Genomic DNA, 23,947 nt, shown 5'->3' with positions numbered 1-23,947 from the left:
TACATGCACCCCAGGGACTTCCCTGGTGGTGCAGTGGTTACGAATCTGCTTGCCAATGCAAGGGACACAGGTTCGAGCCCTGGTCTGGGACGATCCCACATGCCGCAGAGCAACTAAGACCATGCGCCACAACTACTGAGCCTGCTCTCTAGAGCCCGTGAGCCACAACTACTGAGCCCACGTGCCACAACTACTGAAGCCCACATGCCTAGAGCCTGTGCTCTGCAACAAGAGAAGCCACCGCAGTGAGAAGCCCTTGCACTGCAACGAAGAGTAACCCCCACGCGCTGCAACTAGAGAAAACCCGTGCACAGCAATGAAGACCCAACGCAGCCTAAAATAAATAAATTTATTTAAAAAAAAGAGATACATACACCCCAATGTTCATTGCAGCACTATTTACAATAGCCAAGCCATTGAAGCAACCTAATGTCCATTGACAGACGAGTGGGTAAAGAAGATGTGGTACATACATACAATGGAATATTACTCAGCCATAAAAAAGAACAAAATAATGTCATTTGCAGCAACATGGATGGACCTAGAGATTGTCATACTGAGTGAAGTAAGTCAGACAGAGAAAGACAAATATATATCTCTTATAGGTGGAATCTAAAAAAAATGGTACAAATGACCTTATTTGCAAAACAGAAATAGTCACAGATGTAGAAAACAAACCTATGGTTACCAGTGGGGAAAAGGAGGGGAAGGGATAAACTGGGAAATTGGGATTGACATATATACACTACTATAAATAAAATAGATAACTAATAAGGATCTACTGTATAGCACAGGGAACTCTATTCAATACTCTGTAATGACCTATATGGGAAAAGAATCTAAAAAAGAGCGGATATATGTATATGTATAACTGATTCACTTTGCTATACACCTGAAACTAACACAACATTGTAAATCAACTATGCTCCAATAAAAATTAAAAAAAAAAAAGCTCATCATTACCTACTGTGTATTGAGTGTGTCCACCATGCTGGGAGATATGTGAAACTATTTTATCCTCATAACAATCCTGAATCAGAGGCGTGAAGTTACTTAGCTAGGGCCACACAGTAAGGCAGCATTTGAGCCCGGTCTGGGTGACTGCAAAGCCTGGGAGGTCCCAGCAGATGAGGGGAAGGAAGGAGGGGGAGGAGTCGTCTGTGACAGTTGTCCCAGAATGGGCATAAACAGGATGTGGTGTTAGATGAAACCTTTCCCCTACCCCACACCCTGCCCCCTGTAGCCCTGGTCCCCACCCCTAGAGGACAGCGGAACCCAGAAAAGAAGAGGCCTGTGGACAGAAAAGTCATGGTCGGGGCCAGGGTCGTATGGAAAGGGCTAGGGGCTGGAGTGGGGCTGGGGCTAGAAGGATGCCAGGGTGAAGGTCAGGCTGTGGAAGGGAGGTCAAGGCTGGGGGAAGAGAGACTGTGGTTCCGGGTTTAGCCCCAGGCAAGCAGATCCCTGGTCCACCCTGGGCGCTGCCCAAGGGCACCTGCTGAGAGGGCTCGAGTCCAGCCTCTGCTCTGCAAGGGGCAGCATCTGGCCTGAGGGAAAGGAGCCTTTTCCTAATGTTCACAAAGGCAATCTATGGGCTATTGGGTCTTCCTCTTCATTAGTAGATGGAGAAACTGAGGTTTGGGGAAGGGGGCAGGGCTGAGGCCAGGCGACTCAGCTCTTGCTGGGCTCCTCTGACAGTCTGACTCCCTGGTGGTGTGCGAGGTGGACCCAGAGCTAAAGGAAAAGCTGAGGAAATTTCGCTTCCGAAAAGAGACGGACAATGCGGCCATAATAAGTGAGTGTCATCTTCCCTCCTGGAAGGATGGGGTATGGGGACAAGCGTGGGGGCAGATGGGAGGGGCGTCTAACCCCCATGTGCCCTCCCTCCTCAGTGAAGGTGGACAAAGACCGGCAGATGGTGGTGCTGGAGGAAGAATTTCAGGTGAGGGGATGGGGGGATGGGACCTCCAAGAAGGGCAGAGTGGGACTGGGAGACCCAAGCGACTGTGACTGATGCTAAGAGCCTGGCATTGGGAGCCAGAAAGACCCGGAGGTCAAGTCCCAGCTTAGCTGTGACCCTAGGTGAGAGACTTCACCTGTATGTGTCTCTCTTTCCTCATCTGTGAAATGGCGATAGCAGTCCCTACCTCTTAGGGTTGTCTGTGGATTCAATGATTTAATCCTTGTAGTGGGTTTAGAAGAAAAGTGTCTTAACACCTCTGGGCTTCAGTTTGCTCACCTGTAAAATGGGGATAACAATAAGACCCACCCCTCTGTGATTCGGGAGAGGTCAATGAGTTAATCCATGTGTATTTCTTGGACTAGTGCCTTGGCACGCAGTAAGTGTTCATTTAATGGCAGTCTTTTTTTTTCTCTCCCCTCATCCCCAGAATATTTCTCCAGAGGAACTAAAAATGGAGTTGCCAGAGAGACAGCCCAGGTATCCTGGGGGAAGGAAGGGGAAGATCAGGCCATGGGGAGAGGGGTGATGATAGGGATACAGACTGAGGGACTGCTTGGGTTCCAGTGCTATTCATGGGCTTGGGATCTATGTCTTTGAAGTCAAGTGTTCCTGTCCTAGGACTTTTGGTTTGTTTAACAAAATTTTATTGCAGAATTTTACACTGATAGTCATATGTAATGTTAGAGTTTGCTTGTTTTGTACAAACCATGTCAGGTTTTGGTCTCAACATTGCACTTGCTTCATTTAAAAAAAAAAAAAGTTAAAATTTCCTTATTTTTCAATACTTGGGAATACTTTGAGTAGCAAAGGATTTATTTGACCTTTAATGATTGGGGAGAATCCTGTGTGAAGCCAGAGGAGCCTGGTGCTTTTGTGTGTGGAGGAGCTTTTTGACACTTCTGTGAAAACTGGTCTCTTTAGATTTTTCATCTCGACTGGGGTGAATTTTGGGTGCCCTACAAATTTGAGCCTCAATCCCAGGCTCTAGATCTCAGCCAGGACCAGCATCCTGGGTGTCTGACAAGTGCAGTCACACAGGGCCCCCGTACCCAGAAGGGAGCCTTGAATGCAGGGCTTGATGCTCTACGACTGCCTGCTGTCTTGAAATTCTTTATAGTTTTATCTTTGAATCTGTGTTTTGTGTGAAGTGTGATGGAACAATGGAGCATGTGCTGGGGGCTTGGAGCCTCCCTCAGCTCATATCTCAAGCCTGGATGGGTTCTCAGCTACCCACTCCCCGCATTGCCCAGCAATGGCTGCTGCCCTCTGTCCCAGACAGGGGACCTGATTACAGATTCAGGGAGTGTCAGGGTCAGGGTCGGCACTCACCCCCTGCGTGACAAGTTCCAGGGTGTGCCTTTGAGCATTTCCACTCCCTCTGTGAGTGTCCCCACACCCAAGACAGCGTGATTTTAAATAGGAAATTTTAAAAGATCAATCTGGAGAGAGACTGCAGAAGAAAGGAAAAAAGCCTTTCTCCTGTGTTTATGACAAGGGGCCCTGCATTTTCATTTTGCACTGGGCTTGGGAAATTATGTAGCTGGCTCTAGTCTCAGCCCCTGATTCTAGTCCTCTGGATAGTAAAACATAGTGGTTGAGCACTTATACTCTACCAGCCAACTTCCTGGGTTCAAATCTATCCATAGAACCTTGGGCAAGTGACTTCACCTCTCTGGGCCTCAATTTTCCCATCTGTAGTATGGGGATAATAATAGTACCTACATCATAAGGTTGTTGTGAATCAAATAAGCACTTACTTATTTATTATTTATTTATTTTGGCTGTGCCACTCGGCATGTGAGATCTTAGTTCCCTGACCAGGGATGGAACCCGCGCCCCCTGCAGTGGAGGGGCAGAGTCTTAACCACTGGACCGCCAGGGAAGTCCCTAAGCCATTTTTTCTTAAAAAAATTTTTTATTGAGATATATTTGACATATTATATTAGTTTCAGGTGTACAACATAATGATGTGATATTTGTATATACTGTATTACAAACTGTTCACCACTATAATCTAGTTAACATCTGTCACCATACATAGTTAAAAAAATTTTTTTTTCTTACGATGAGGACTTTTAATATTTACTCTTTTAGCAACTTTCAAATATACAATACAGCATTGTTAACTATACTTACCATGCTGTACGTCACATCCCTAGGACTTATTTAAAATAAATAATGGGAAATAAAATAACTGGAAATTTGTACGTTTTGACTCCCTTCACCCATTTCGCCCACCCCCACCTTCGGCAACCACTAATCTGTTCTCTGTATTTATGAACTTGGTGGTTTGTTTCTTTGTTTTTATTTTTTAAGTTCCACATATAAGTGAGATCATAAGACATTTATCCTTCTCTGACTTATTTAACTTAGCATAATGCCCTCAACATCCATCCATGTTGCAAATGGCAAGATTTCGTTCTTTTTTATGGCTGAATAGTATTCCATTGTGTTTGTGTGTGTGTGTGTGTGTGTGTGTGTGTGTGTGTACTGCATCTTCTTTATCCATTCATCCATCAATGGACACTTAGGTTTTTTCCATATCTTGGCTATTATAAATAATGCTGCAATAAACATGGGTGTGCATATATCTTTTCGAATTATTGTTTTCATTTTCTTTGATAACTACCCAGCAGTGGAATTGCTGGATCACATGGTAGTTCTATTTAGCATTTACTATTATTATTATTATTATAATTATTAAAAAGACTTTTAATTTTGAAATTATTATAGATTCACAGAGAGTTGCAAATATAGTACCCCTTATCCAGTTTTCCCCAATGGTTACATCTTACCTAACTATAGTGCAGTATCAAAACTGGGAAATTGACATTTATACACTGTATGTATAGTTCTATGTTATCTTTTCAAAAAAAATTAATTAATTAATTAATTTATTTATTTTAATACAGCAGGTTCTTATCAGTTATCCATTTTTATTATTTTTAAAATCATTTATTGTGTTTGAGGCCAGTACCCTGGGTCTCAGTTGTTAACCCTAGGTTCTCAGACTCAGTCAAGATTTCAAGGTTGTGGTCTCAGGTGATGGGCACTGGGCCTGGGCTCCAGGCCAAGTACTGAGTTTGAATTCCCTTTTGCTGCTGTAGGTTCGTGGTCTACAGCTACAAGTACACGCACGCTGACGGCCGAGTGTCCTACCCCTTGTGTTTCATCTTCTCCAGCCCCGTGGGTGAGACACAGCTCTACCCATCCTGAGAAGGGGGTCTTAGATTCTGTGTGAGGGTGTGTAAGCATGTGTGTTTGAGTGCAAGTGTGTGTGCATGCCTGTGACTGGTGATTGTGTGACTGTGTGCATGTGTGTAGGTGCCTGTGTGAGAGTGTGGTGTGTGTGGTGTGAGTCCTGAGAGGGCATTGGGTGGAGGTGGAGGCACAGAGCCCCCATCCTCCTTAGTCCTGAGGCGTATAAGCAAACTCACTTCTTCCTTTTACCTAGAAACCCCTGTCTGGCCCCAAACCATCTCCAGGGACCCTAGAATAACTTCAAGCCCCCAAACAAACCTGGAGACTCTGACTATAGCCTCCAGAGACCTCCTTAGAACAGTTCCTGGGACTCTTAGAAAACTCCAGGGTCTGCAGGACATTACTAGGGCCTTAGAGAACACTCTGGCATTCCCCAGTTATGCTTCCTTCTTCTCTTTTCCACACAGGCTGCAAGCCTGAACAACAGATGATGTACGCAGGGAGCAAAAACAGGCTGGTGCAGACGGCAGAGCTCACAAAGGTCTGGGCCTGGGGCTGAGGCTCCCGAGTGTGAGAGGGAGAGTCTGGACTCCTGGTCTGAGGCAGGAGGGGGCTGGGGATCTGGGTTCCTGGGTCTGAAGGAGGAGGGGGTCAGGGCCCTCACTGTTTTCGGTTCCTGAGTGGATTATAATACTGAGCCCTCTCTCTGCCCAGGTGTTTGAAATTCGCACCACTGATGACCTCACAGAGGCCTGGCTCCAAGAGAAGTTGTCTTTCTTTCGCTGACCTCTGGGCGGAGGACCTGAACTCAGGCCCCCGAGGACCTGAACATCTGAGACCTTAAAGAAATTAAAATGCAAGAACTCAAGAGACCCTCAGTTCTGGCTCAGTTTCTGTTCCTCACTGTGGGCCGTAGGTGGCAGTCCTGCAGTACCAGCCTTAGGCCAGTAGAGGGCAGGCAGATCCAGTGGACGCCTGCTGAGGCCTGGGAGTAAAGGAGGATACAGTACCTGTTCCTCTGAAAGAAAGGGAGGGGCCTGCAGGATTTCCTAGGGAGAAATGAGGGAGGCCTGGTCTCCTAGAGGGATTGGGAGGATATCTGAATCTGTGGAGGGGCCACTCCCAAGGGGGACAAGGACACCTGCATCCCTGAGAGTAAAGAAGGCAGAGTGCCTGTCTCCCCACCTCTCACCTTCCCACCCTAGCAGGCATTAGCTTGTACCTATGCTAATTTTCTCAGTGAGCCCCCAGGCCGGAAGATTTTAAAGGCAGAAAAGTTGTTGAAGTTACTATAAAAGTGAAATATAACAGCTTCAGGGGCTGGGGAGTTGCTGGGGGTAGGTGGTTTGTGCAGTTGGGTAGGCCTGAGGGCCCAGGTCTGGGAAAGATTAAGAGGATCCAGGACTCTCAGTGGACCCCTGAGGAGTATGAAGTTGAGCAGGCAGGAAAGGGACACTGCCTGCCCCTGTCTGGAGATTCTTCTTTCTTTCTCTGTCATCTCTGGGTATTTCACTCTCTCAGGCTTTCTGTTTCTGAGGGACATTCATTGAGCACCCACAGTGTACCAGGCTCTGAGGATTCTGAGATGGGCAGGTCTTCAGAGTTGAATCACTGTCTCTCTCTGCCTCTCCTCCGGGTCTCTGATTGTTCCTCTCTCTGTCCCTAGATTCAGGGACCTGGGAACTCCCTCCTCCCACCCTTTTCCAGGTTCCCAGTTGAGAGGTGGCTGTTGCCATGGTAACAATGACAGAGTGACCTTGGGCCCTGGCTGCCCCTCCCCCGGCCCTGTCATTCCTGGGGGAGGGTCCACAAGCCCAGCTCCAACCCTTCCCCTTCCTTCCCAGCCTTAACATGCCATGTCCTCATCACCCCACTCTGTCCCATCCCTTGCCCCTTGTCCCCAGTCAGGACAAGCCCTTTGCATGCGGGATTCGGGATAGAATCGCTCTACACTGGGCTATAGAGAGATCCCCACTGCCCTCAGTTTTCTGGGGGGAGAGGGTTGGGTTGAGCGCCTCTCCTCTCTTTCACCCATGCTGGTGCCCCTATCCCATTTCTCTTGCTAAGGATGTCTCTACACCTCCCTCTGCACAGCCTCAGTTCCTGAAGGCTAGAGATGAGGAAATAGGAGGGGTCATTCAATGAAGAGGTCAGCAACTCCTGGTCTGCAGGGATCAGAGAGGCAAAAGGACTTGTCCAAGGTCATGAACTTACATGATCAAATGGATAATAATAGCCAGCTCTTTGATTGAGGGCTTCCTATGTGCCAGGTACTTCTATAGGCACTTTACAGGTATTAACTAATTTAATTCCTACAGTAACCCGTGAAGAAGGTACCAGTATTATCCCCAATTTACAAATGAAGAAACTGAGGCACAGAAGTCAAAAATAGTTGCTCAAAGCCACACAACTAGTGGTCTGTACAGTTAGAACTTTAACCCAAAGCTATCCTGTGGTCCACGGCCACTCCCTCTTTTAGGCAGGGGATTCAGGGAACCCGCTCCTCCTCCTCTGCCTCCTCTTTCTCCTCCCACTACCCCCCACACCACAGTTGAACTGTCTGCCTCCAGGTTCATGATGGCAAACGATCCAATCAGAAAGAGGCATGTGCAAGGACTTGCCCAATCAGGAGCAAGGAGTTTGGAAAGCAGGGACCAATCAGAGAGGGTGACTCTGAAGGGCAGTCCAATGCAGAGTAGGTTTGAGTAGAGGGCTTGTGGAGGGACCAATCAAAGAGGTCAGAACAGAATACCACTGTACAATGCAAAGTGGGCTCAATGGGGCGTTGCTTTTGGTTTGGGGCCAGGCCTTTGAGGGGCGGTACAAACTGGGAGCCACCTCCTCTCTTTCCACCAACCTCCCCTCTAGGTTCCCACAGATCCAGGCTCCCTAGGCTTTTCCTGGGGCACTTCTCCCTGCTAACCTTGAATGTGAGCAGGGCTTATGTTGAACAGGTGAAGACTGGACGTTAGGTCGGAGCTGAGAGTGGGGTACCCAAACTAGACCTGAAGGGCCAGTGCCTAGGCTGAAAACTTGACGCTTTTGGAGTGGAGCCTAAGGTGGAGGGGTGGGGCTTAGGTGGGGGCAGGGCCCAGACTGAAGAAGTATGAATGTTATAAATTTTAGGGTGGTGTCTAAGGTAAAGGGGTGGGGCTTGGGCTGTGAGGGTGGGACCTAGGCTTGAGGGGTGTTATTTAAAATATTTATTTATTTATTTTTGGCTGCCTCGGGTCTTAGTTGCGGCATGCGGGATCTTTCCTTGCGGGTGCGCGGGCTTCTCTCTAGTTGTGGCCCGTGGGCTCTGGCCACGTGGGCTCTGTAGTTGTGGCATGCGGGCTCTGTAGTTGTGGCCTGCGGGCTCCAGAGTGCGTGGGCTCTGTAGTTGTGGCACATGGGCTCTCTAGTTGTGGTATGTGGGCTTAGTTGCCCCGCAGCATGTGAGATCTTAGTTCCCCGACCAGGGATGGAACCCGTGTCCCGGGCATTGGAAGGGGGATTCTTAACCACTGGACCACCAGGGATGTCCCGAGGGGTGTTATTTATTTAGGTCAGATAGGGCAGGGATTTTGCTGGGAGGTGGGGCCTTAGAGACAGAGGGTGGAGCCTATGCTTGGGGGCGGGGCCTAAGTTGTTGAAGAATTAGATTGGATCTCTATTAGCTGGTCTAGGTCAGGAATTAGGGCCCCAGGGAAATAATCACACTATCAGCTTCTGCCTGTTGCCCTGTTTTTCAGGCCAACTCACATTCCCTGACCTCATGGGGCATTCCCCTGCCTCTGGGGTATATCCCTCCCCTTGCAGGGACCCCAGGCTGGGAGATCCTGTTTATTCCTGAGTGTGGGCTCTCCAGTGAGTCTGAAGCAGATCTAGCTTCCAGACCCTCTCCTAAGAGGAATTCAAGAACACATGTTTACCGAGCACCTACTGGGTGCCAATTACTACTCTGGACACTGGAGAAAATTGGTGCCCATGCCACCTCCCTCAGGTGGCTTACATTTCAATGACTAGACAATAAGCAATAAACAAATAAGTAAACAATAAATAGGTAAACAAACAAGCAAACAAGAGTATTAGCAAGAGTGATAGGGCTATGAAGGAAATAAAATGAGGTGATGGGATGATAGAAATGGTGGGACCCATTTGAGTTTTTTTTTTTTTTTGCTGCCTCTTTAGTCTCTAGAAGAGTCCTCCGGTTTTTTCTCCACCAACGTTTATCATGAAGAATTTCAAACATACAGAAAAGTTGAAATAATTTTACAGTGAACACCCATATATCCACCACCTAGATTCTACCATTAACTTTTTTTTTTTTTTTTTTTGGCTGCGCCATGTGCCATGTGGGATCTTAGTTCCCTGACCGGGGATTGAACCCATGCCCCCTGCATTGGAAGCTTGGAATCTTAACCACTGGACTGGCAGGGAATTCCCTACCATTAACGTTTTGACTGTACTTGCTTTATCACATAGCCATCCATCTATCCATCCATTGATCCATTTTTATTTTTAAAGTATTTCAAAGTAATCTGCAGACATCAGGAGAATTGGTGGTGGTGAGGATGTAAATTGGTCGTGGGAAAGAGATCTCTGAAGAGATTACATTTGAATTAAGAATTGAATGAAAAGATGGGATCAGCCATGGAAGGGGAAAAGAGTGCAAAGGCCAAGGGGCTGGAATGAGGTGGTATGTTGGAAGAAGATAAAATTCATTATTGAGGCTAAAAGACAAGCGTGGTCAGGGATGAGGTCAAGAGGTGGGCAGGGGCCAGAGCTCACAGGGCCAGATATGCTCTGTGAGTGAGGCTGTCACTGCCTGGGCTCAGGCTCTTTGTTTCTCCATCTCTGTATACCTTTGTGTCTCTTATTATTGACTTCTCACCGCCCCGGCCCCTTCCACTCCCGTCTACCCCAGGGCTGCCCTCACCCTCTTTCCCCTTCACCTCCACCTTGTTCTGACATTTACCATCTGTGTGACCTTAGGCAAGTGACTAAACCTCTCTGTGGCTCAATTTTCTTCATCTGTAAAATGGGGATAATAATGCGACTTCCTCATCTGGCTGCTGTGAAGAGTGAATGGAGTCATATATGTGAAGCCCTTAGATCCACTCCTGGTACATAGTAGTGTTGGACACGTGTCCACTTTTGCTGTTGCTGTTATTATTCTCCCACATCTGTCCTCCCAGCCCTGATCCTCCACATCCTGGCAGGGAGCACCAAATACCAGGGTGAGAGGTGGGGATGGTGCCTGGGTGGTGGTGGTAATGGTGGTGGTGATGGTGAAATCTAAAGACTAGGGGGTGGGAGGTGGGATTGTGAGTGTCCCCAGGGGGATCTAATGGTTGTGAGTGGTTCACTAGAGCTTCACTAGAGGGAGGTTCACTAGAGGGAAGCTCTGCAGAGATGCCCTTGATCTGGGGGGCAGGGCAAGCTCCATGTGATGATGTGGCTAGGAAGAATTTAGGGAAGGGGTTTAGGGGAAGACCTTGGAATCCAAATGGGATTCAAAATGGGAGGGATTTGGGCCACCAGGAAGCTGGGGAATTGCAATAAGACAGATTTTGAGGGGAGGACTTGCTGGGTTTAGGGGCCAGTGAATATCTCAAAAAGAGGTGGAAAGTGGCCTGAGATACTCAGTGGGAGAGGGGCTGGGGGTCAGCTATTTGATACGAGTTGGGCAAAGGGGTCTGAACAAGGAAGGAACACGGCATTCTGGACTCCACAGAAGTCACAGGGAGGGGGAAGGGTCTTCAGGGTTCAAGAGAGAGAATTGGAATGGGGAGGAGGCTGGGTCCTCAGGAGGGCAGCACTGGTGGGGATGATGATCAAGAATCTGGGGCAAATTGGGCATTCTGTAAACCAAGGGGTGCCTTGGAGGGGAGGACGGTCTGGGATCTAATGGGGGTAATCAGGTACATTTAGGGTCTCCCATGGGGGTAAGAGACATATTTGGGCCTCCTAGATGTTAGACGTGGTCTGGAGTTCCTATTGGGGGCAGGGAATGGTTTGAGGTTGAGAGGTTAGAAGGACATAGGGGGTCCCCAGGAAGGACTGGGATATGGTTTGTGGTCCTGAGTGGCTGTAGAACATGGTTTGGGTCCCCAAAGGGAGTAAGGCACGATCTGGGGTCTCCCTGGATGTTGACATATGGTCTGAATCTTCTCTGGATGTTGGGGTGTGATCTGGGGGCCCTGAGTGATGGGGTGTGGTCTGGGGTCCACCTGAATGTTGGGGTATGACTTAAGGTCCCTGATGGGGGTGCTGTGGATCCCCTTGGATGCTGGGATGTGGTCTGGGGTCCCCTTAGATTTGGGGGTACAGACTAAGGTCCCTGATGGGTTTGGGGCAGAATCTGAGGTCACCAAGGAGAGTAGGACATGATTTGTGGTCCTGGGTGGCTGAGGAACATGGTCTGGGTTCTCACAGGAGGTAAGGTATGATCTGGAGTCCCCCTGGGTATTGGGACACGATCCGAGGTCTCCACTGGGGCTTCAAGGGTTCCCCATGCCAGTCCGGGCGTGGTCTGGTGGTCTCCGGGGAAGCCGGCAGGGCTGGAGGTGGGGCTGGGGAGGGGTTGGGGGCGGGCCGGCAACTCCGCAGGGGAGAGGGGTCTGCAGCGGGCCCAGGGGCGAGGGTCGGGGGCGTGTGGCCGCCCCGCCCGGCCCCTCCGGTCGGCGTCCCCTCCCCGCTTGCGGCGGTGTTGGCGGCGGGGCTCCGGCGGCGGGCGGTGCGGAGGGCGGAGCTCGGCGGCGGCTCGGGAGGGAGGGTGGGAGGCGGGAGGGAGGCGGCCCCGCGGCCCCGCGCCCCCTCCCCCGGCCCTCCCCCCACCATGGCGCGGAGCGAGGCAGCGGCGGCGGCGGGGCCGGGCCCGGGGCCCCCCCTTGACTGGGTGAGCGCGGCCCGCAGCGGCCGGGGAGGCGGCGGGCGGGGGCGCCGGTGTGAGCGCCGGTGTGAGCGTGCGAGCGTGTGAGTGTGTGTCCGCGGCGCTGCGGCGGGCCCGGCGTGCGCTCGCGCGGCCCTCTGTGTGCCCGGCGCCGGCGTGTGCGGCGCCCTGCTTATGTGGCCATCCGGGTGTGTGCCGGGTGTCGAGCCGAGGTGCTGTGTCCTGCCGTGCGTGTGTGCCCCCCGGGTGGCTGCCCCTCCTGCTGTGTGTCTGGGGGGGCTGTCGCGCGCCCATCGGAGGGGCTGTGTGCAGGTGTGTGTGCGTGGGTTGTGTGCCCAGGTGTGAGTCCCCCACCCCACCCCCCCGCAGCTAGTGTGTTCGCGCGGCTAGCTGCGTTGGGTGTTTGTGTCCGGGTTGGATGTCCATCCCAGGGTCTGTGTAGCCGGGTGTGCCCTCTTGGGTGTCCATTTGTGCGTGTGTGTGTGTGTGTGTGTGTGTCTGCGGGTTGTATGTCTCCGAGGGTGTGTGTCTGTGCGTCCATGTCAGGTTCCCGGCGGGGGCTGGGGCTCAGCGCCTCGTGGGGCCAGGCCTCTGTGTGGGTTTGGGGGAGGGGAGTTTGCCGCTCCCTCGGTCCATGTCAACTCCGGGGGGGGGGGGTCCTCGGCGGTCCTTGGGGGAGACGGCCATGTCTTCCCCTTCCCGGTGGCTGGGTGGGGGGGATGGGCAGCCGGTAGGTGGACAGATGGAGGGATGAGAGGCCGAGGGATGGACAGATGGGCCCTAGGGGAGGGACGCAGACCCGGCCCTTTCCCACCCATCCCACCCCAATCCCCCACCGGCCAGATCTCCGCAGATGGGGCCGGAGTTGCCTGCATCCAGATAGCCAGGCTGAGGTACCTTGGGCTGCTGGTGGGAGGATTGCCTTGGACCAATGCTCTACGACTCAGGCCCCCAACCCTCTGAGATTCGACCTGCTGAACTCTGACCTGGCTGGGGAAGGGTTGTGCTGGGAGGGAGGGATGTTAGGATTTCTTTGGCCTGGGAAGTAGGTGGGGCGGGGGTGCCTCAGGGCTGGGAGGCATGTGTGTCCATGACTGTGTGTGAGTGGGATTCTCTGCTTATCTGTTGACTGTGCCACTGCGGTTCAATATTTTGTGTGTATTTGTAAGTGTGTAAATCCCTCACAGGGCAGTTGTTTGAGCATGTCTGTTATGAGTGAACATCTGGGAGTGTCTGTGCAAAGGTGGATCTTTCTGTACCTGTGTGCTTGTTTGAGTATTTATCAGCCTTGTAAGTGTCTGTGCACGTTGTGGTTCTGTGTATGTGTGTGAGGTGTGTATTCGCAAGTGTGTGCATTTGTGCATATGTTGGTGTAGTAATGTATCAGCTTTGTGACCATGCATCATGGGGATATGTGAAGTTGCATGAGTGTGTTTGGGCATTTAAGAGCATGCACCTGTGTATCTCTGTGCGAGTGAGCATCTGTTATATGTGTGTGCCCCTGTGTGTTGGTGAGTGTGCAAGGGTAGATCTGTTATAGGTGCATGCACCTGGGGACACGTGGGTTTCACTGTTTGTGTGCATCTGTGTGTGAGTGTACAAGGGAAAAGGCAATATTGTATGTGTGGTTGTGTGTCGGTGTGTCAACCTTGAGGGTATGTGTCTATACTGTGAGTCTATTTTTGTGTTCACGTTGGTCTCTGGGGGTGGGGTTGTATATGTTCATACATATATTCAGGATGATATGTGCACATGTGCCTGTGTCCTTGACACAAGGCTGACCCCACTTATGGGCCCAGTGAATTGGGGCCCATGTGGCATGACCTGTGGTATGCTGGGATCCATGGATACAAGTGTGCCCACATCCTGGACCAAGAGCCTATTGAGGGCAGGGGGCACACAGATCATGCTGCTGTGTCCATGGAAATCCAGATGGAGAGTCGTGGGTTGTGGGCCCATGTGGGTTTTGGCATGTCCACACATGTTGGTGTGACAGTGGTGTGATGGTGAAGATGGGAATCTCTGGTCCTCCCCCATCTCCTGGTACTGTTCAGGTCTTTGAAGTTGGGGGACTGGGATGTGGATTCTGGAAGGAGGAGGCTGGGAGCCTAGAATCCTGGGTTTGAAGGAGAAGAGGGCTGGGGGGCCAGAGTCCTGTGTCTTGAGAAAGGAAGGAACTGAGACCTGGACTCTTGAATCTGAGGGAAGGGGAGGGTGGGGTTCTTAGCCTCTTGAGCCCCCAGAGGACAAAGGACAAAAGTCCTAGACTCTTGGGTTTTGGAGGGTGAACAGTCTTAGGCCCAGACTCCTTGGTTTCCAGAGATGACTTCCTGGGTCCACCTGAGACTCTGCAGAATCTGCAGCAGGAGAGCTGAGAGGCTGATCACACCAGGGACTTCCTTGGCTGAGATGGTCTCTGAGGCAGGTCTCCGGAGAAGAGCCAGAAGAATGTTAACAGTGTGGTTTTGTTCCTTTGCAGGTACTGGCCCAGGCCCTGATTCCCTGAAGAGAGGTGAGTGGGGGTCCCACAGGCTAGGGAGAGGGATGTGGAGTGACTGGGCTTGTTCTGAGCCAGCTGGAGGCCTCGAGCACTGCCTTGTATGGATTTCAGTAGCGGGTATGGCAGGGACCAGGTGCCCCCCAGGCTGGGGGGTAGTGACAAGGTCGGGAACATCGTGTTTGGGTAAGGGCTCAAAAGAACCATGGCATGGGTGGTAGGTGGCGGTCTCAGACCTGGAGGCATCCCCTTTCAGGATGAGTCAAGTGGTCGGAAAAGGGAAGTTTCCACATATCAGTAAAGGATGCAAAAGAGGTTCCTGACATGATATGACCCTGCATTTGGAGAGTGGCATGGATATGGTTTACCATTTTGTGTGTGTATGTGCATGTACGTGGGAAAATCTCCTGATAGTCAGACCTGCTGGTGGCTGAGAAAAAGCCAGAGAAAATGCTAATTTAACGCTAATAGCAGCTAACATTTATATAGTGTTTACTCTGTCAGCAACTACTCTAAGCGTGTTACAGTGTATTATCTCATCTCATCCTCACAATAATCCCATGAGGCAGGTGCCATCATCCTTGTTTTACAGATGAACACACTGAGGCACAAAGAGAGGAAGTCACCTGATTCAAGTGACACAGCAGGGAATTGGGGTGTGAACCTGGAAAGGTTGGGGCCAGATTCTGTCCGGCAAGGCTGCACTGCCTCTCGATGAATGTTAGCTGTTTTCAGTGTTATTATTACAGTTTCAACTTGAGTCCCACCCAAGCTGTGGGACTTCCCGTTGCATAGATTGTGGTTCTGAGCCCTAGAGAACCTACTGCCAAGCAGGTACAGAGCTGGGCCTTCTACCTTGGGAGCGCCACCTCCCAGGCCAGGGTTTTCTGTCCGATGTAGAGCAGTGTCCTGGAGGGAGTGCAAGACGAATTAGTGGGGGGCCTCAGAGATGGTGGGATGCCCTGACTTTGCCTTTTTCTCTCTTCAGCCCCATCACCGTCTCCCTCAGTCTCTCTCTTTCTTCCCGTGTTTATCTGTCTCTATAACACTCTTAGTTTCTCTTCCTGTCTCTCCCCCTCTCCATCTCTGTGTCTCAGTCTCTCTTTTCTGTGTGTGTCTCCTCCACCCAGTTTTTCTGTCTCTCTTTGCTTCAGTCTTACTGTCTCTTCACCTTTCTTTCAGATTCTTTCTCTTGTTGTCTCTTTGTCTCTCTCTCTGAATCTGTCTCTCTGTAACTGTGAGTCCATCTCTCCCTCCCCCTCGTCTCTCTCTGTCTCTTGGTCCCTTCTCTGTGTCCACAGTCCCCTCCCCATGGGCCGAAGGATCAAGGCCACATCAGGCCACAGGCCCCAAATGCAGATTCCTGGGAGGTGGGCCAGCAGGGACTGGGGCATGGGGTGGGGTGAAAACAGTTTCAGGGACCCCCCCCTTCCCATCCTTTTCTCTTCACCCCCCACCCACCCTGTGTTGTGATGGGAGCTGACATGTCGTGGGCTGCAGCTGCCGCAGGGGGAATCCCCGCCGGAAGGTTTTGCCTGGAGCAGAGGCACAGCCTGATTTTGTGTGTGTGAGTGTGAGTGTGTGTGTGTGTGTGTGTGTGTAGGCATATATGGGGCCTTGTGTTGTGCCCATTAATGTGAGCATGAAAGTCTGCCCCCTGCGTGGGAGCTCAGCAGAGCCCAGGATGAAACCAGGCTCAGAGAAAGACTTCTCAAGACTGAGCAGGGAGACTAACGTGTTTTTCTCAGCCCCTCCCACCTTCAGACCCCCTCTGCTACAGCCAGAGGTTGGGGGGGGGGGCGTGTATTACCCTTAACATTTACTGAATACTTACTGTGTGCCAGGCCCCATGCTCAGTGACCCCTATGAATGAGTTCACTGAACTCTTGCAGCAACCCAATGAAGACAGTACAATTATCAGACCATTTTGCAAATCAGGAAATTATGGCCTAGTTAGGGAAAATCATTGGTTTGGGGTCACAGAGCTAGCAAGTTGGGGAAGCCAGGACTTGAACCTGAGTCTATTTGATCTCAAAGCCCTTGCTCTTAATAATAGTGCACATTTCTATGTCTGGCACATATTGGACATGATGATAATAATAATAATTATCCACGTATATGTATTGAACACATTTTATGTGCTGGGCACTGTTCTGAGTATACCATGCTCATTAATCTATTTAATCCTCACAGAGGTAAGGCCTGTTTTTATCTCCATTTTACAGATGAAGAAACCGAGATTCAGAGAGGTTCAGACACTTGCCCGAGGTCACACAGCTAGTAAGTGTCAGAGCTGGAATTTGAACCCAGGGAGTATGGCTTTGAAATCCATGACTTTAAGCCCTAGTCAGCAGTGATTTTTCAAAATATATCGTGGGTAGTGGAAGACCCAGGCTGGGCCAGATGACATCCCTCTGGTTGGGAGATTATAAGAGGTCTGGGAGCTCCTAGAAGAGGGGCAGAGGTGGGGGTAGGACACTCAGAGGTGGGGCAGTGGTAATTTACCAAGCAGCATGGAAATACTGTTATCTATTAACAAGTGCATGCCAGCTGATGATCAGTCTTGTCACTATCCTATAGGACCCGCTTGTCAGGAAGGGAGGGATCTGGGTCGGACTCCTAGCAGGAAATCCCAGGGTGGCCAGGCTGGTGGTCAAGCCCTACGCCTGGGTGACCCTTCTCCTTCCTTGCAGATCTCACCTCCCACTCCTCCCATCTTCCCCCTGCACCATGGCTCCAGGCCCATTCTCCTCGGCTCTCCTCTCGCTGCCGCCTGCTGCCCTGCCCTTTCTGCTGCTCCTCTGGGCGGGGGCATCTCGAGGCCAGCCCTGCCCCGGCCGCTGCATCTGCCAGAACGTGGCGCCCACGCTGACCATGCTGTGCGCCAAGACCGGCTTGCTCTTTGTGCCGCCGGCCATCGACCGGCGCGTGGTGGAGCTGCGGCTCACCGACAACTTCATCGCGGCCGTCCGCCGCCGAGACTTCGCCAACATGACCAGCCTGGTGCACCTCACCCTCTCCCGGAACACCATCGGCCAGGTGGCGGCCGGCGCCTTTGCAGACCTCCGCGCCCTCCGCGCCCTGCACCTCGACAGCAACCGCTTGGCGGAGGTCCGGGGCGACCAGCTCCGCGGCTTGGGCAACCTCCGCCACCTGATCCTCGGCAACAACCAGATCCGCCGGGTGGAGTCGGCCGCCTTCGACGCCTTTCTCTCCACCGTGGAGGACCTGGATCTGTCCTACAACAACTTGGAGGCCCTGCCGTGGGAGGCCGTAGGCCAGATGGTGAACCTGAACACCCTCACGCTGGACCACAACCTGATCGACCACATCGCCGAAGGTACCTTCGTGCAGCTTCACAAACTGGTTCGCCTGGACATGACCTCCAACCGCCTGCATAAACTGCCCCCTGATGGGCTCTTCCTGAGGTCCCAAGGCCCCGGGCCAAAGCCACCCACGCCGCTCACGGTCAGCTTCGGCGGCAACCCCCTGCACTGCAACTGCGAGCTGCTCTGGCTGCGGCGGCTGACGAGGGAGGATGACCTGGAGACGTGCGCCACCCCTGAGCACCTCACCGACCGCTACTTCTGGTCCATCCCCGAGGAGGAGTTCCTGTGCGAACCTCCGTTGATCACTCGGCAGGCGGGCGGCCGGGCCCTGGTGGTGGAGGGCCAGGCGGTCAGCCTGCGGTGCCGCGCTGTGGGTGACCCTGAGCCGGTGGTGCATTGGGTGGCACCTGACGGGCGGTTGCTGGGGAACTCGAGCCGGACCCGGGTCCGGGGGGATGGGACACTGGATGTAACCATCACCACCTTGCGGGACAGTGGCACGTTCACTTGCATCGCCTCCAACGCCGCCGGGGAAGCCACGGCACCGGTGGAGGTGTGCGTGGTGCCTCTGCCTCTGATGGCGCCCCCACCGGCCGCCCCGCCGCCTCTCACCGAGCCTGGCTCCTCAGACATCGCCACGCCTGGCCGACCTGGTGCCAATGAATCTGGGGCTGAGCGCCGGCTTGTGGCTGCCGAGCTCACCTCCAGCTCCGTGCTCATCCGCTGGCCAGCCCAGAGGCCCGTGCCTGGCATTCGCATGTACCAGGTCCAGTACAACAGCTCCGCAGATGACTCCCTTGTCTACAGGTGGGTGCTGCAGTCCCAGGACCTCCTCCCACCCCAGGGGCCCTCCCTCCCATCTGCCAGCTCACTAGGCCTTCTTGCTCAGCTGGGGTTCTAGATGGGTATGTAGGGTGGTCTCTGGCTCTCATTTGCCATATTTCCTTCTCTCTCTCTTTCTGTCTCACTGTCTTTGTGTTTCACGCATTTTGCATATCTTCGTTTAGCACCCACATTAGCCAGACCAGGGCTGGGCACTGGAGTTATAACTGTGAATGCGCCCAGCATGATCCCTGCTCTCATGGGGCTCATGGTCTACATCACTGCTCGCCAAAGGTGTCTGATTGTCTACCTTGTCAGTTAAACATTCTAGAGCACGAAATATACTCACACATATATATTTACAGTTACATTTATATTTGGAAATTATATACCAGTGCTACTGTATCAACACATTGGGTACATTATAGAAACAGAAAAGTATGAGAAAAAGATATAAATACAAATTATTTCCACCATCCATTGGGTTAGAAGCCATTGCCCCGGTGAGGACAGACACGTATGGTGTAGACAGATGTTAAAGAGTTACTTTCCCCCATCATCTGTTTTTCTCTTGTTCTCGCCGTGTCTCTGTCTGTCTGTACCTTCTCTCCCTCCTGCCCTCATGAGGCACTAAGCTCCTGCTCTGTGCTGGGCCCTGAGCTGGGTGCAGGGGACACAGGGAGACCAAGAGAGCAGTCCCTGCCCTCAGGGAGCTCACAGCCCAGAGGGAGGAGGCAGATAGTACACGATGAATTAACAGCCTTGGCCTTGCGTTGCCTCTCCAGCTGGGTAGTTTGTGAGTGTGGCTCACAGCCACAGACCTGGCACACAGTGGGCGTTTGATAGGTGGTTGTGGACTCTGTGGACGTCTCTCCTTCATCCTGGCTCTGCCTCCCTTGGGCACACCGTAGAGTGCCCGCTGAATGCTTAATCCTGTGTTTGACTTCACTTGGGGGCGCCAGAGGGGGTGGAGCCATTTCCCCACCTGTGGGCAACCCCAGATCTTGGGGGTGCTCAGACCTGCACTGAGAAGTCTGCCTCTTGGGCTCCATCTTCACCTTGCCCAGTGTTCTCTTGGCCACGGTCCTGGCACACAGTAGGCACTTTCCCGTTGTTGGTTGAATGAGTAGATGCCTCCCTTTTCTCTTGTCTCTGTCATCCTCATTTTCCTCTCTTTTTGAATCTGGTCACCAAACACTGAATAAATGCCTACTGCATGCCAGTTTCCATGCTGGGCCCGGGCCTACCGAGATGGATCAAACACTGGCCCAGTCTTACAAACATTAGGGCAAACAAATGAACAAAACAAAAACTTTTATAAGGTACTACCAAGGATGCTACTCCCTTCGACCTTCCCAACTCCGCTGTGAGGCAGCTATGATCCCCCCTCCCATTTTACAGACAGGGAAAGTGAGGCTCAGTTGGGGGAAGTCACTTGCTCAAGGTCACACAGAAAGAGGCAGAGCCAGGATTCTGGTTCTTACCCTTCTAACTCCTAATTCTGCCCTTTTTACATTGAACACATGTTTATCGAGCACCTACTGTTTGCCAGGCAGGGATTAGGGGAGATGGATAATACATTTCTGTAAACAGCTCTTGGTTTCTGTGATTCTCCACCTCTCTCTTTCTCTTTTCCTTCTCTCTCTAACCCATGGTCACTATATGATGGAGTGGAGGGAGATTTACAGGTCCACAGACCCTGCATGTATGCCGACGTTGATGGCCCTCTGTCTCCAGCTGGGCAACAGACCCTGGGACTCTTCCCTTCCCTGTAGGGCCACAGTTCCAATCCTCCGTCCCCCATTGCAGGCGCCTGTGCTACAGCACTGCAGGGGTTAACTTCCTCACTGCCGCCATGGGCGGAGGTGACAACCAACCAGAAGCCTGCTCTGCTGCTTGCTTGGGTCTTACAGCCAATTAGAGACACATGGGCTCAAGCTTTCTTAAGGAGCCAGCCTCTGTCCTTGAAAAGGGGGGAGTCCCTAGCAACTGGTTATTTTGGGGGAAGGAGCAAAAGGAATCCAAGGCTCTTTGAGAAGGGATGATGAGAGGAAGAGGAAGACTTACAGCCAGGGGCCCAAGGTTGGATGGGGTGGGGGGGGCAGTGGTCTGTGAAATGGCAGGCAGGGGGAGAGTCGGAGAGGTGGTGGGCCTTTATGAGGTGGTGAGGGCCTTACTTGAAGTCTTTCGGTGGGAGGATGGCTCTTGGTGGTGGTGGAACCTTCTGGAGGTGGAGGAACTGAGGTGGGTTTCAGGACCAGAAGGTGGCCTGGCTAGAACTGAGGTGGGTTTCAGGACCAGAAGGTGGCCTGTAGAGATGGGGGCATGGCCTTTAGAGGAGGTGGCGCTCCTGCAGCATAGTCCCCACGCAGATGAAGAGGCGGTTCTTGTCTCTGGTGACCCACTAAGAGCTTTGTGGGAGAGGAGAGCTTGTGAGATTGAGTGCATGCAAATCTATGTGGATGTGGCAGTCCCAGGTTAGCCGAGGCTGGACATGGAAGGGATGTGCCCAACAGAAGAGGGGCAAGGCCTAGTGGGAATGGTCTTATAGATGCGGAGGAGCACAACTGAGCCACAGCAAGGGTTACTGGCCAGCATCGTGTGGGACGTAAGCTGTTAATGAAATTATTAAGTGCCAGGCTTTGGGTATGTTAACTCATCATACTTCACGCCATCTCTATGGAGTAGGAATTGTTAATGCCCCCATTTGGGGGAAATGAGACACAGAGAGGTTATGAAACTTGCCTGAGGTCACAGAGCTAGCAAGGAGCAGAAGAGAACTCAAACCCTGGCATCGTGGCTCTCAGACTTTGTCAGCTTAACCACTTCTCTACACTGCTGCTCATTTGAGGGCAGGGGCCCATAGCAAGAAAGGAGCATGCTTTCTTGGCTACATTTGCCCCAATTATGGATGAAACTTACCGGGGGGCATGATTTAGTGACTTCAGGCAGTATAGGGGCAGGGCGTGCACAGAGTGGTTGCCTTTGTTACCTGGACACGGTGCAGGACATGCAAAGAGTGGACATGGTCCTAGGCACAGTAGGGGAGCCATCTCCAGTGGACCGTTGTGGGGTGTGGCTTGGAAGGCACCTGTCAATCAGAAGGGAAGTGGCCTTTAGCCCTGGCCCCTTGTAGGCGGAAATATATAGTTGAGGGGCTTGGAAATTGTCCTAGAAGATAGATGCAGCTACGAGATGTGTATACCCAAGGATGTACAGATGAGGGGGAGTGGTCTGTATCATGGTTTCCCCGAAAGGACAGGAATGTGTAGAAGAGAGGAACTAGAAGAGCACCCATTGCCCCAGTAGGAGTAAGACGGGGTGTGAGGTGACCTCATTGTCCACTTGAGTGAGGGTGGGGCATGCAGGTAAGGGGGCGTGGCCTGTAGCATCCATCCCCTTAAAGGTGGGAATATGTAGATAAGAACGCTTGAATGGCATTTGTCCTAGTAGGAATGAGACACTGCTAGGGAGCATGCCCCTTGAGGGCAGGGCATAAAAACTGTAGCATTCCTCCCTGGCAGGGGCCAGGATATGTAGATGAGGGTAGATGAATGGCTAAAATTATCCTAGTAGGTGATGAGACACGGACAGGAGGTGGGTCTGAGGGTGGGGCATGCAGGTAAGGGGCGTGGGCTGTATCAAAAGTCCTGAGAGGGTGAGAATTTGTTGCTTGAATGGCTGCTGTTGTCCCAGTAGAGGGTGAGACACCGGTAGGGATGTATCGTTTGGTCCTCCCGGGTGGGACATGCAACTGAAGCAGCGTGGTTCAGAGTGGAGCTAACCCCGCGCTGATCCCGCCCCCTCCCGCAGGATGATCCCATCCACCAGCCAGACCTTCCTGGTGAATGATCTGGCAGCGGGCCGCGCCTACGACCTGTGCGTGCTGGCCGTCTACGACGATGGGGCCACGGCGCTGCCCGCCACCCGAGTGGTGGGCTGCGTGCAGTTTACCACGGCAGGGGATCCCGCGCCCTGCCGCCCACTGAGGGCCCATTTCTTGGGCGGCACTATGATCATCGCCATCGGGGGTGTTATTGTCGCCTCCGTCCTCGTTTTCATAGTTCTGCTCATGATCCGCTACAAGGTCTACGGCGATGGGGATGGCCGCCGAGTCAAGGGCACCTCCAGGTCGCCTCCGCGGGTCAGCCACGTGTGCTCTCAGACCAACGGCGCAGGCGCAGGCGCAACACAAGCCCCGCCCCCGCCGGCGCAAGACCGCTACGAGGCGCTGCGCGAGGTGCCACCTTCGGCTGCTGCGGCGGTGGCTGTCGAGGCAAAGGCTGTGGCGGCCGACACGGCTTCCGCGGAACCGGAGGCGGTCCTTGGACGCTCCCTGGGTGGCTCAGCCACCTCGCTGTGCCTGCTGCCGTCCGAGGAAACCTCCGGGGAGGAGTGCCGGGCCGCTGCGGGCCCTCGGAGGAGCCGTTCTGGGGCCCTGGGACCGCTGGCTTCGGCGCCCCCCACTTTAGCTCTGGTTCCTGGGGGAGCCCCGGCCCGGCCGAGGCCGCAGCAGCGCTATTCGTTTGACGGGGACTACGGGGCGCTCTTCCAGAGCCACAGTTACCCGCGCCGCGCCCGGCGGACAAAGCGCCACCGGTCCACGCCGCACCTGGACGGGGCCGGAGGGGGCGCGGCCGGGGACGACGGAGACCTGGGGCTGGGCTCCGCCAGGGCGCGCCTGGCCTTTACCAGCACCGAGTGGATGCTGGAGAGTACCGTGTGAGCGGCGGGCGGGCGCCGGGACGCCTGGGTGCCGCGGACGATCGCCCAGCCGCCCGGACGCCGGGGCAGGACTCGGGGGACAAAGCGCCGAGCTACGACGTCGGACTGCAGGGGAGGCGTGCCCTTCTCCTCCCTGGAGGGGGTGGGCGGCCTGGGCTGCGGCTCGAGGTCACGCCCCCGCGCTCAGGGGGGTTTGAGGGCGGGCCGCCGAGCTCCCCTCCCCCACGGACTTTAAGCCCCCCTCCTGCCCCTCCCCCCGCGCGCTCGCGGACCTCGCTGGAGCCGGTGCCTTACACAGCGAAGCGCGGGGAGGGGCAGGGCCCCCCCGACACTGCAGCACTGAGACACGAGCCCCCTACCCCCGCCCGGGACACGGGGCAGGGGCGAGGGACCCATTTCTTGTATCTGGCTGGACTAGATCCTATTCTGTCCCGCGGCGGCCTCCAAAGCCCCCACCCCCACCCCATTCAATTCCCTGGTCCCGTCGGGTCTGGCTTGGGGTGCCCCTTTCTCTGTTCCCTTCGTTTGTCTCTGTC

At 53.2% G+C, this 23,947-nt stretch overlaps 2 protein-coding genes across 3 annotated transcripts; both read left to right on the top strand.

Moving 5' to 3' along the window:
- The first annotated feature begins 1,192 nt into the window (after positions 1–1,192).
- Positions 1,193–6,029, top strand: GMFG (glia maturation factor gamma). The gene is made up of 7 exons (XM_061172395.1): positions 1,193–1,311; positions 1,696–1,792; positions 1,890–1,939; positions 2,388–2,437; positions 5,068–5,150; positions 5,629–5,702; positions 5,876–6,029. The coding sequence occupies exons 1-7, from the start codon at positions 1,309–1,311 to the stop codon at positions 5,945–5,947; spliced, it is 429 nt and encodes a 142-aa protein (XP_061028378.1). The 5' UTR covers positions 1,193–1,308; the 3' UTR covers positions 5,948–6,029.
- LRFN1 (leucine rich repeat and fibronectin type III domain containing 1) lies at positions 1,748–23,877 on the top strand. 2 transcript variants are annotated; one of them, XM_061172393.1, is made up of 4 exons: positions 1,748–1,792; positions 14,518–14,550; positions 17,229–18,671; positions 22,500–23,877. In XM_061172393.1, the coding sequence occupies exons 3-4, from the start codon at positions 17,266–17,268 to the stop codon at positions 23,410–23,412; spliced, it is 2,319 nt and encodes a 772-aa protein (XP_061028376.1). In that variant the 5' UTR covers positions 1,748–1,792; positions 14,518–14,550; positions 17,229–17,265; the 3' UTR covers positions 23,413–23,877. The 2 variants fall into 2 exon arrangements, with proteins under 2 accessions (XP_061028376.1, XP_061028377.1); XM_061172394.1 differs by lacking the exons at positions 1,748–1,792; positions 14,518–14,550 and adding an exon at positions 16,764–16,815.
- The last annotated feature ends 70 nt before the right edge of the window (positions 23,878–23,947 follow it).

The sequence above is a fragment of the Eubalaena glacialis genome, chromosome 18, assembly GCF_028564815.1.
Source record: "Eubalaena glacialis isolate mEubGla1 chromosome 18, mEubGla1.1.hap2.+ XY, whole genome shotgun sequence".
In the NCBI taxonomy this organism is placed as follows: Eukaryota; Metazoa; Chordata; class Mammalia; order Artiodactyla; family Balaenidae; genus Eubalaena; species Eubalaena glacialis.
The sequence above is the reverse complement of the archived record's forward strand: the minus strand, read 5'-3'. Positions and strand labels throughout refer to the sequence as shown.